The 12,404-nt window shown below is 47.4% G+C and overlaps 1 protein-coding gene across 1 annotated transcript in view; it reads right to left on the reverse strand.

Moving 5' to 3' along the window:
- tnrc18 (trinucleotide repeat containing 18) overlaps positions 1 to 12,404 on the reverse strand; it is a 52,158-nt gene that overhangs the window by 15,873 nt on the left and 23,881 nt on the right. The window contains exons 5-16 of the mRNA XM_087171444.1: positions 10,901 to 10,988; positions 10,585 to 10,814; positions 8,469 to 8,615; positions 8,171 to 8,355; positions 6,675 to 7,089; positions 5,451 to 6,458; positions 5,187 to 5,332; positions 4,947 to 5,080; positions 3,710 to 3,823; positions 3,429 to 3,612; positions 3,021 to 3,336; positions 1,959 to 2,160 (exon numbers count right to left, since the gene is read on the reverse strand). Coding sequence (XP_087027570.1) covers positions 1,959 to 2,160; positions 3,021 to 3,336; positions 3,429 to 3,612; positions 3,710 to 3,823; positions 4,947 to 5,080; positions 5,187 to 5,332; positions 5,451 to 6,458; positions 6,675 to 7,089; positions 8,171 to 8,355; positions 8,469 to 8,615; positions 10,585 to 10,814; positions 10,901 to 10,988 — 3,169 coding nt within the window. The remainder of the gene's footprint in view (positions 1 to 1,958; positions 2,161 to 3,020; positions 3,337 to 3,428; positions 3,613 to 3,709; positions 3,824 to 4,946; positions 5,081 to 5,186; positions 5,333 to 5,450; positions 6,459 to 6,674; positions 7,090 to 8,170; positions 8,356 to 8,468; positions 8,616 to 10,584; positions 10,815 to 10,900; positions 10,989 to 12,404) is intronic.

Below are 12,404 nucleotides of genomic sequence, written 5' to 3' on the forward strand. Positions count from 1 at the left end.
TTGAATCAACATCTTAATGTTATAACCTCCATGACAGGAGGATTTATTGCAGAAGTTTAGTTTTATACTGCCCTTGTTTCAGCTAGGTGTTCCTAATAAACTGACAGCTGAGTGTACACACTGTTGGTTAGCTGCGTATTGCTGAAAGTTAGCAGTTAGGTCCACGGCAACAGATGAGCAGGAGAGCGTCTCCTCAGGGGGTTAAGCGTGTTAACACTGAGGGTGGACGCACAGTACAACATCGCCTCAAGCCTCAAGCTTCTGACCACACCCAGCAGTGATGTCACAGTGTACCTCAGTCCACTTCTACATCACCGCAGCACGGTGGGAGATTAAACCACTGCAAGAAAAAAAAAAACAAAACGAGATGTTCTCGTAATGTTGAGCTGCTCTTTTAACCAAAACAGTGATTTTATTTATGTTGCTCATTAGGACCTTATTTGTGGCTCCAGAAAACAATGAAATAAACTTTAAAAAACCTATTTTGAACTTAATTTCAGAGTCGAATCTGGCGCGTAGGTTGTACTGTGGATCCCCTGTGTGTCAACAGTAGCAAGCAGACGGTACAACAAGCAGGCACTGAGAGGACAGCCCTGTGAGGCCCCTTGGTATAATCTTCATATGGAGTTTGAGTAACCATGGTTACCCTTCCTTTAAACCTTTACAAGGAAGTCGGGGTAACTGTGGTTCTCGTTGAACAGCTTTAATTTGTGAGAATAAAAAAATAAAATGAATAAAAACCAAAAAAAAAAAAAAAAAAAAAAGGTAAAAGTTAATGTTCTGTAAATGTAGTTCAATTTCAGCATAGTCCATGTTAGCGGTCAATAAAAAAAATAGAGGGAGGGGCACTTCCTACTTACAGAGCAGGTGACAGGGGTGTGGCCTCAGGCAGGGCGGGGGCAGCGCGGCGACGAGAGCGCAGCCTAGCCTTAGCGTAGCCTGGCCTTAGCACAGTCTAGCTCAAGCAAAGCTTTAGCCACAGCGTAGACTAGCCGCAGCGAGGTAGCGTAGGCTCAAGGCTGCGCTAGTCCTTGCCAAGCTTCTGTAATGTCGCAGCGGCAGCAGTACAAGCACATGGAACAGGCTGAGAGACACTCAAAGCATCATGGGTAGGACGAAGGTGGGGGGAGGAGGAGGAGGAGGGGGAGGGGGGGTCAGAGGCGAGGAGGGAAAGGTGAGAGGACAGAGCAAGGTGTCGGAGAGAGCAACGTAAAAGGGAAAAGGGTTATTTGAAGGTTTAGTAGACACAGAGGAGGAGCTCTATTGTGCAAATATCCCCAACATCTAAAACAATCACTCTCGGTGCATTTACTTCCCCCACAACATCAAACACCAGGCCACATCATCAATAAACATTTAGTCTGATATAAAAGAAGCTAACCGTTCCAGAAAAATAGAAAAAGAGCCAACTAGATTCAATTTCTCTTATTTATACTGAGCAGGGAAAAACGTGTCCAATCAGATTCAGCTCTGTGTGCTCCGAATGACTCCTCCACACATGTTGTTTCAGTTTTCCAGATGTAAACCTTTAGCCGAACAGTGTTTTCCAGCCTTTTCCAGGAGAACTAAAGGGATATTTGACGAACAGAGCGCTAGAGGATGTGTGAAGTGCAGCTGGACGGACCGACAGAGACAGACAGACAGATGAAGCAGACACAAGGACCACAGCGCTTTCGCTTTCTGTACCAATCAAATCAACACCTTTAATAAAGCTTATAGGTACCAAAACTGCAATACAACAAAATCTCACAGTTCACACAATTTTTCAAAATGTACAAATGCTACAAAAACTGGTTTGCAATCCAGGCAGTAAAAAAAAAAAAAAACACCATAGAAATAGGTAAACTCTGTTTTTTCTTTTTTCTTTTTTTTTTAAAAAGAAGGCAACTTTTGCAGAGAAGCCAGCAGCAAGAGAGGTAGAGATCGTCAGGCTAAAGCAGATGTGTATAAGAGACAGGGAGTCGTCAGAGGAGCTGAGGCCCGCTTCCTCCAGCAGCAGGGATAAGTGCTTGTGTTTCTTCTTCTGAGACTTCTGGCTGGACAGCAGGGACGTCGGCGACGACGCGGTCCGCCTCTTCCTAGTCAGGTTGCCGTGGGAACGTGTCCCTGAGAGAGGGGGCCAGCCCCCTCGAGCGGAATTGTGCTCCTCTGAATCGGAGTCTGGTGCGGAGAAAGTGCGGTTAATGATTCATGAGGTCACAGGGAGGAGAAACAAAACAAACAAACAAACAAAAGATGATTTCTGCTCCACCTCAACGTCAGAAACATCCTGCAAATTAAACCTGAATTAATTCTGTTTCCCACGTTAACTACATGAACTACCGCCACCGTGCAATGGCTGCACAATGTCGAGAAGAAAAAACATCATAGGTCTTTGAGTCTACGAATGATGCTCCGGTTACTCGAGTTAGATGAAGAGAAATCCCCGGAAAATTAAATAAATATGTTACTTTAATGAATGAAAATGAGCTAAACATGTGAGTCAGTTTTTAAATAAGTCTGGTTGTTTTTCCTAATTGTCAACAAATCCTGTGAAAAGACTAAAACTAGCTTCAGGCTTTCTCCCGATGTTTTCCATCTTGACGCCTCCGTTTGAATGTAAAATCTTTAAATTAAAAGTTTAACTTATTAACTTACTAAATAATTTCTTCAAACAGCTGGGAACTGTAGGAGCAGATGGCACATTTGCAGGTGACTATTTTCAGCGGCGGATGAATACACACTTGGTGCTTGTAAGTATCAGTGACAGCAGGATGGTGTAAGTGAGATTTACTATCTACATCCTTAATGTTGGTTTGAGTCTTTTCATAGACCTTCATTACAAAAAGAAAAAAGAAAAAGTTTGACAGAAACAAACTCTACTGTTTTTTTTTTGTCAAACTATGTTTATAAAAACAGACACACGGACTATTTCCTGCCTCATCACTTTAAATCTTACAAACTCAAAGCAGACGAGCGCCGCTGTCGTTAGCGCTGGATTTATAAAACATGACTTCACAGTTTTGTCCTCAGGTACTCACTGTTGGAGCAGCTGCTGAGCTCTGACCTCACAGGAGAGAAGAGAGCGCTCTTCTTCTGACCTTTCACCTTCTGGATGGTCTCCGAGGCGGAAGCCTTGGCGGTCATCTTGTGTTTCCCTCCTTTGGCGGCGGAGTGGATGGCGCGCTCCTTCGCGCGAACGTCGGCGGACTTGCCCTTCGACTTGTCTAACTTGGTGCCGGAGGAGAGTTTGCGGGACGCGCCGAGCGAGCTGAGCTGCGAGAGCGAGAGAGCTCTGTCGAGGTCCGACGCCAGCTGCTCCTGCTCGCACACGTGGCCGCGCTTCGCCTTCAACACCTGAGGAACGCCACAGGAAAAAACGTTACGATAATTTAATCAGAAACGATCACGATCACAAAATCAAAACACGCACTTCTACAGCGGCTCACCTCCAGAGCGTGACTGGTGGACGGCTCGTGGTCATTCCAGCTCTTCTTCTTCTTCTTCTTCTTCTTTACCTTCACTCCTCCACTTCCTGCCTCCGTCTCCTCCTCTTCTCTGGACACTCTGAACCTCTTCCTCTGTCCCTCCCCAGCTTCAGAGTCCTCAGAGTATTGCACCGTCCTACCCACCCTGAGACAAAGGAGATTTCACGCTGAGCATCAAACAAAAAAAACCTGCGAAAATAATAATAAAAAATGGCCGACTTGAGCTGCAGTCCATCACTCACTTTCCAGGCCTGCTGTCCAGTTTGGGAGGTGTGGCCAAATGTTTCCTCTTCCTGGGTCGACCTCTGCCCCGTCTGGTGAGACTCCGCCTCTCATCCTCCTGCTGCTGCCGCTCACTGACACAAACATAAGACAGTTACGTGTTTGTCTCGGCGTGGAGATACCGAACAGGTGGACAGTAGTGAAGTACTTTTACTTGAATCCTGCAGTATATTTTTCAAGTATCTGTATTTACTTGAGTTTTAATTCTTTTGGAAACTTCAGACTTTTACTTCTCTACACTTAAAAGACAAACGGTGTACTTTTGACTCCTCTACAATACTATGAAGGACTCTTACTTTGAAGCAGCTTTTAGTCTGTGGAATGAATTTTATTTTATTTTGAAAAACGTGGCAGACCACACACCGAGTTAATCACAGGTCAGTTTGAACTCGGCAGTGGCAGGTCTAAAGATGTTTGAAATTTTATGGGTTTGAATCCGACCCGCCGCCCTTTGCTGCAAGTCAACCCCCCACTTTCCTGTCTTACTATACTTTCAGAATAAAGGCAAAAAATGCCCAAAAAGAGAGAAAGCAATAGCAAAACAACAATAGCTCCTTTTGTTGATCCAGTTGTGTTTTTATGTCCGTTTCTACAGTTTTATCATATTGTCGAAGCAGCTTTCTGTTTTTATGCGGCGAAGGTCTGAACACCCCCCCGCCACAAATCAGACAAGCTGCTCTTGTTTTTAAGAAACAGCTGAAAACTTATTTTAATGATCTTGCTTTTAATTAACAAAACTTTGCTTTTACTTACTAAGTTTTTATTCCTTTAATTGTTTTTTTTTTGTTTTTGATTTTATTTTTCTTCTACAAAGCTGCAATTATGTATGAAAGGTGCTATACAAATTAAGTTTATTATTATTATTATTATATTCTACAAGCTTTTTATTCTTTTATTTTTGTATTATATACATTTTATATTATTATATTTTATTCTATTTTATTAAATGAAGTACTCCAGTACTTTAACTGAAGTAAAACTTTGACTTGTATCGGAGTCATATTTGACCAGGAGGATCTTTACTCTGACTCCTGTCATGCAGCTGTGTATTTGTGCACCTCTGGGTGTGTGTGTGTGTGTGTGTGTGTGTGTGTGTGTGTGTATGTGTGTCCGTGTGTAATTATAGCAGCAGATGATTAATTCCTTTTGAATGTGGTTCTTCCAACACGTGTGCGAGCTGCGTTCAGGAGCACTCACTGCTTGTCCCTGCGTCTCTGCAGCTTGCTCAGCTCCCTCTGCTTCTCCTTATACGTCTTCTGCAGCTCAGCCAGGCGGACGCGGTATTCCACTTCCACGGCGTCCAACATGTCCACAGACATTTTACTATACAGCTGCAGGGAACGAGAGACGCACAAAAAAAGTGACAACTCTGTCACAACATTTCACAAACATCTCATCTCTGGGAGACCGTGACAATTTCTTTCCCCTTCATCTCACCGGCTCCTCCTTCCTCTGCCTCCAGCTGTACTTCTTGTTGGGATCCAGCGTCCTGGGCAGATCAATGTGCGACTGTTTCTCTATGGCGTCCAACAGGATCTGTCTGCTCGCTTCGAGAAGACAGTCCAGACCCTCCAATGTCAGATCTGGACGGGACGCACAGAGCAGTAAAACATTAGAGGAATATTTGCAAGTGTTACATATCCTTTATTTCTGCCCTCTCGCATCTTTAACTACGTTTCCCACCGTCTCGTATCTACTCACCCTGCTCCTGGCTGATGTTCTCCATCTCTCTCTGGGCCATCTGGCTGAGCAGGGCCATCCCCTCCAGCGCCACCATCTCCAGAGGCCCCGCGCTGCCGCAGTCCTCACCCACAGGAGGGGTTTCGATTTGTGGTAGGAGTATCGGGGCAGGTGGGGTGCTGGGTCGGGCCTGGGCGGCCATCTCGCTGGCCGTCAGCAGGGCGAGCATCCCCGCCATGGGGTCCTCGGGGCTAATGAGCAGCGGGAGCGGAGAGCCGGGGGTGGGGGGAGGGTAAACGGGGGTTTCGGCAACACTTTCTTTCTGACTGGGAGTGTGCGGGTCGATCGGAGTGTCGAGCTGCTCTGGTTCACACACAGCACCGGTGCTCTGCTCCAGTGACACACACTTCTGAGCCGACTCCTGGCTGTCTGAATCCACAGTGATGCATGATGGGTATCGTGTTCGCTCCGGAGCCTTGATGGCCTTCGGTTTGGGCTCAGCCTCTGTGAGCGGAGGTGGTAGAGGATACGCTGCCTGACACGGGTAAGACGACACTTCCATTTTGATTTGGCCTCCTTCCTTCTCTTCCTCTCTGACTTCCTCCAGTCTTTCCCCTTGTTGCGGTGTTGGACTGGGGACGTGGAGAGGTAGTGGCGGAGGCTGGGGCTGGGGTTTCGGGGCTTCCCCGTCCGTCTCTCTCTCCTTGATGACTCGGACGGGGCTGCAGGTCCGGCGAAGGGGACCCAGAGGTTCTGGCATCACGTCCAGCTGAGGCCGCTCGACACCGGGCTCCTGCTTGAGGAAAGATCCCGTCTTTGACGGCTCCAGTTTCTGTGGCTTGATGTCGGTGTCCAGGAGCCTCGAGTGGAGGTGTGCTGATGGCAAAGGAGCAGCTGAGGGCGGAGAGCGGGAGCGGCGGGGTGGGACATGTTCTGTGTTTGCCCCAGAGGGTGCTGGGATGTGATAAGGGGGGAAAGCTGAGCCGAATGGGGCAGTGATGGACTGGTAAGGGTAACCTGCAGGGAGATCTGTAAAACACAAAGGTTAAAGTCAATTACAATTTCACACACACGCCAGGCTTCCCTCACACTCCTGAAACCTTCGTCGTCATGTGACGCTCATCACAACGTCTCAAACATCCCACAGGCTGAAGGTGTTCATGAACTAAACACAGCGATACAGACGTTTCAATACACAATCAATTCACCCATTCAGTCACAACATGAGGGCGGAGTCAGACTCACCAGAGTAGATGCCCTGGAAGGAAGCAGAGGTCGGCTTCTGTCCCTCCGACTGCTCCCTCCGTCCCACCTCCCCTTCTTCGGCCGCCTCCTGTTTAGGCCGCCGTGGCGAGGACGGGGGCGGAGACGCCGAGCGGGGTGAAGGCGGGTGAGGCAGGGGCGTCGGCGGGTGCGCTGACACCCTCTGCCCCCCTTCCTCCGACTTGAGGGTGGTCACCGGCGAGGGGAGCGGAGGCAGCGGGGTGAGGGAGGACGTGGAGGGAGTCGGCGAACGAGAGGGAGGGGGGAGTTTGCGAGGATGCAGGACGGGGGAGGGAGACGGGGAAGAGATCGAGGAGGGTCTGGGTTTGGGGTCCGCGTTCCGCTTGTCTGCTTTGTCCTCCATCTCCGGCCGGTGCTCGCTGGCCTTCAGACGCTCCTGAAACACAGAGAGGACACACGTCTGTTGTGTGTTCAGAGCTGCGTCGACCTGCTGCTGTAGATCCGCCCCTGCAGGTTTCACTGGATTGTTGTGGCTGAAATATCTGATTTCGCAGCAGCTTTTCTTAAAAATTTTAATGTTTTCAAGTAGTTTTTTTTCTGGCAATGAAACTGCGGAGGAAAATAAAAATTGCAAAAATTGCCGCCTTCTTTTTTCTTTTGTAAAATTCATTAAAAATCGAAGGGCAACTTGTAGCAGTGAGAATAAATCCGGTGCGGGTGGCGACACACTTCACAGATCTTACAGGGAAAAAGAAGAAGAAACAAAAACCTCATGATTTCTTGCTTATGAAACAGTTTCATAATGATCAGCATAGATGATGAATGAAAGGATGTTTTCCGTCTTTTCATCTTTAGTAATTAACGATTTAACTCACTCAGCAGCTCAGAGGCGACCGGCATCTTTTAAGGTGGAATGTTTCCTTGAGTGTTACTTCATGCACGATTTGACGTTTGGAAATCAATCAATACACCTTAAATGTCAATATGATATGTTTTTATCAGCTCTCTACATGACGGACTCTTGAATGACGATCGGATCTTCAACAGCTTAAAACTGTAGATAAATATCAACCGGATTATTTGAACTGTAGATATTTTATTTCAGCTGGAGGATCAAAGCAGCGGAGCGTCGCTCCGGCGGCTCTACACCTGAGGATCCACCACAATGTCGCAGCGCTACAAAACTATTTAACTCTGCTTTCGTGTAAAACATCTGGGAATGTCTTCACACGGTCTTTAACAGTGACAGTTTGTTGGTAAATGTGGGACGTTCGTGTCACACACGTCTGCAGCTTCACAAACAAGCTTCAACCCCAGAAACAAGGAAGTGAGTTTGGTGCAGGGACTGGTGTGATTGGTTCAACTCGTGGGAAACTCAGATTTGTGCAAAAGTTGTGGTGATTTGACAAAAATGGACTGGTTGAATTTGCGTTAATCATTGCTGATCAATACAGGGTTCGATCGATGTTTATTTATCGATGTGTGTGTGTGTGTGTGTGTGTGTGAAGCCCACTTACGACCAGCTGTGCGTTCCTCTGTAGCTCCAGGACCTGCGCCGTGTGCTGCTGGATCATGAGCAGCTCCTGTTGCCGGAGCATCTGCTGCTGGGAGAGGAGCTGGAGCTGGGCGGCGTGCTGCAGCGAGCTGCCTGTACCGTAAACCCCCGACCACACCGGGGCTCCACGCTCCAGCACATCACCCCCTGCACGGCAGCGAAGGGGAGGCATGAAGGAAGACTGTTTGTTTACACTAATTCCCAATAACAACATCTGTCTCAAGAAGACGAACGAGGAACTCAGGAACAGGTTTTCATACCGTAGTGCGGCAGGTGTTCAGTAGGGATGACTATTAGCTGTCCAGACTGTGGGTCCCTGGCAAACTGGTAGGACGGGGGTAAGGAGCCTGGCAGAGAGGGGGGGTAGCCCGGGGGGAGGGTCTGGTGGAGCGAGGAGGGGCCGAGGCCTGAAAGTGACGGGAGGGAAAGAGTTTGAAAAACATTAAGAGGAGAAAAACAAAAACATCTGAGCGGAGCTGAAGATAACCTTTACTCCGCGTCATTCTTCATGCAGTATTTATACCTGCGCCGAGGCCGTAATGGAGTCACATACGAGCGCACACTCTGAATTCAGACTTTTCAGATGATTTTGTCTTTCTCTTTTTTTTTTTCCGCCCTCGGTGTCTAGACAGCGCTGGCCCTCAGGGAGCTCTGAGCATGCATGCATATCTCTGCGTCTGTGTGTGTGTGTCTCCATGTTTTCAGATGGTATGTGTGTCCTGATGCTGTTATTTCTGGACAGCGTTGGAGGAGGAGGAGGAGGAGGAGGAGGTCTGGAATGTCCTGCAAAGATCAGGAATGTCTGTGGCACTTGACCCCCGGAGGCTGTTGCTGGACGGCTGCTGCTCAGACAGAAAACACCTCCCTTCCCTCTGCGCCAATCAGACGAGATACATGGAGAACTCAGCGAGCTCCTCCTCAGCACCAGGGCCCAGACGCATAAATGATGCAGACACATAAAAACCACTCGTACGCCATTTACGGCACATAAATTGGTATTTATAATACATTAAACTACATATATTTTATATATATTATATATATTCTAACTCACCAGCTGTGCAATATCACTTCTCTGCTGCTATCGTCTTGTGCTTTGTTATATTTATTGTCCAATTGTACATATTATATTATTATATTCATCTTTTTTAACTACTTGGTGCTGACATTTAGGCAGTTTTTTTCTTCCTTGTTCTGTCACTTTGCTGCTGTAACTCTGCACATTTCCCCACTGAGGGACTAATGAAGGAATATCTTTATCTTATAAACACAGAATGTGCGGCGAGAACGAACGCACCTCACGGTTTTCCCAAAGAGATCCAAGTTACAGCGAAAATACAAAATAAGCCGAGACATTATTATTATCTGGTTTACACAGCAGTAACAACTTTACAATTCAAAAAAGACTTTTAATAATTGTGTTTGTGTGCTCGATGTTTCCTTCATCATCGTTTAATATCCTTATTATTTACTGTGAGTCACTCTGTAACTGCTTCATAGTATTTTAATATTCACTAATTACAGTTTTAGAGCCTCTGGAGTCTAATTAAGACTCTAGTCTCAATAAGTTCAGAGTAAAACTTTCCATCAGAGCGATTGTGCTAAAGTGAACTGATGCAGGTTTGTTTCCCCTCAGTTTCACAATCAGTGAAATTCTCCTCCTCCTTCTTCTGTGGCTGATCACTTGTTTTTTTATTAACGACAAACTGACTGATTAAAGGAGCAACTTCATCCATTTATGACTCATGTGCCCAGTTTCTCAATGAGTGAGATTTATAAAGCGGAAACCGCACGAACACACAGATTTATAATTCTGATTAAAAGAGTTTTAGAGAGAGAGAGTTTTATGCATCCGGCCCACGGGTCGTATTAACACCGATAACAGATCAAGACACAGACGCCTTCTGAAAACCGCTGTGCTACTCCACAGCTGTTGTACCCGCCCACATCTGGCAGTCTACCTTAGTGTCGTTCATCCTCAACAGGAGAATCTTTCAACTTCTACTACTGCTCGTTTCACCTCGACGTCGCGATGAAAAAACACCTGCGCTCGTAAATTGCAGTTGTAATAAAATGTAAAGCGTTTGTGCGACTTCTCCAACCAGCAGCTGCAAACACAGATATTCAGATTCCAAAGAAAAGCCGTAAATCTTCACGTCTGAAACTCGAATATTTCACATTTCTGCCGATTTTTTTTTCCTGTCGATCGACTAATCTATCAATCATTTGACTTCACCTGATACAAGCTGCTGAATTCTTGAAATCGCTAAAATACAGCACGTGCAACTCTAGCAGTTACAGGAATGTGAAGCGCAATTTAAATCTGAGCTCGGTCGCAGTCAGCGAGCGTCACCGGTCACGGGTTCGTCCACTTACTGTAGGGGGCGCTGGAGAGCCAGACTGGGGGGGCTCCGGGCCGGGGTATCCAGGGGTGAGAGGTCAGAGTCGAGGGGTCTGGAGGCCAACGCCCCGCCCCCGCCAGCGCGGCCCCTCCCGTCACCATGAGGTTGGGCGTCATGAGGCTGGGTGTCATCATGCCGGGCGTCAGGCCGCCGGACAAAGGTGCAGGGTGCATCTGAGTGAACTCCGCCAGCTCTTTGGACTCTCTGAGGAAACAAGTGCACGTTCTTGAAAAACTGAGCACATATATATATTTCCTCCTTTAAAAGTCCGGTCAGCCACGCCCCCTCACCTGAGCACTTTCTCCTGCTCGCGCTCCAGTCGGCCGGCCAGCAGTCTGTCATCGTGGTGACGAGCGCGGTCCTCCCCCCGCTCCTCATCTAAGACACGATTGGATGTTTAGTGGCTGCACGTTTAATTCCCACATGTGATATACATTAAAGACTACGAGCTAAGACAGAAGGAAAATCGGGCGGTGGAGAGGTGAAAAGATATGTGGGGGAGAAAAGTGGGTGAGAACAGGGGAGGGAGGGGGAGGAGACAAGGTGACACCGGCTCTGTAACGGTGACACGACACATGTCAAAACGAGACGAGGCTAAAAATACAATGTTGGGCCGCAGCCTGAGCACAAAGAGCGTGAGCACACACACACACACACACTGTTCAAACACACAAACACACACACACACACACACAGTTCAAACACACACACACACACACACCCACACACACAAAAGGAGTGACAGCTCTCACTTCGAGTGTCAGCTCTTATCAGTTATTAGTCTAGTGCCACGGGAGATGTGTGAACCTCTCCTCTTACTCTTACTCTACACACAGCTGACTAAGAGGGCCGGCGGCAAACGATGGAGATGGGGAGCGAAGTAGTAGAAGAAGAAGAAGAAGAAGAAGAAGAAGAAGAAAAAAGAAGGAAAAGCAGCAGCACTCAACCAAGACATCCAGAATAAACATGAGGATCTCCTCTGCGCGCTCTTTCCCTTTAACCCTCTTCCATCTCATCAACGCTGACTGAAGGTCCCCGAGCAGTAGAAAGGTTTTATACGAGAGTGCTGAACCCTTCAGTTCTGCTCTGGATGTGTGTGTGTGTGTGTGTGTGTGTGTAGCCTGTAAAGGGACAAGAGACTTTAACAATCCCTGACATGCTCCGCAGGAAAGGTTTCAAGACTGTTACCAAGGTTACAGGGAGCCTGTCCCACATGCTATCCTCCCTGCATCAGAAAGCCAGCGATTAGCGCTGCACGCCCCCTCTCTCTCTCTCTCTCTCTCCTCCATCGCCCGTCCTCCTCTCTCCATCTCTTAACTTCTTCACTTCCTGACATACCTCTCTCTCTCTCTCTCTCTCTCTTCTCGTCTATCAACCTATCGATCTACATCCATCAGTCCATCTTCTTATCATTCTCCTCCTCCTCCTTCTTCTCTTCCTCCTCCTCCATCTATCCATTCATTCATCCATCCGTCTATTTGTGTTTTCTGTGTAAATCCTCTGCTGTTTATTTAGAGCTCTCCTCAGTGTGAGGGACTGATGCTATTAAACCAATCACTCTGCTCAAGCAAGGGAATGAATAAACCCCCAACAGGGATGCATGTGCACGTGCACATGCACACACATCTACAGCATCTCGCAAACACACACACACACACACACACACACACACTTGCAGTCTGTCATTCTCAAGACTGATCCATTGCTTAGCAACGCACCCATGGTCTTATTGTAATTCAGGGCTTGTTTGTAGCTTTTAGCTGCACTCTGTAATGACATGTTTAATGCAGAGAG

Source organism: Seriola lalandi, unplaced genomic scaffold, assembly GCF_002814215.2.
Source record: "Seriola lalandi dorsalis isolate HSWRI2012SDOR001 ecotype SW California unplaced genomic scaffold, Sedor1 jcf7180002055004, whole genome shotgun sequence".
Classification (NCBI taxonomy): Eukaryota; Metazoa; Chordata; class Actinopteri; order Carangiformes; family Carangidae; genus Seriola; species Seriola lalandi.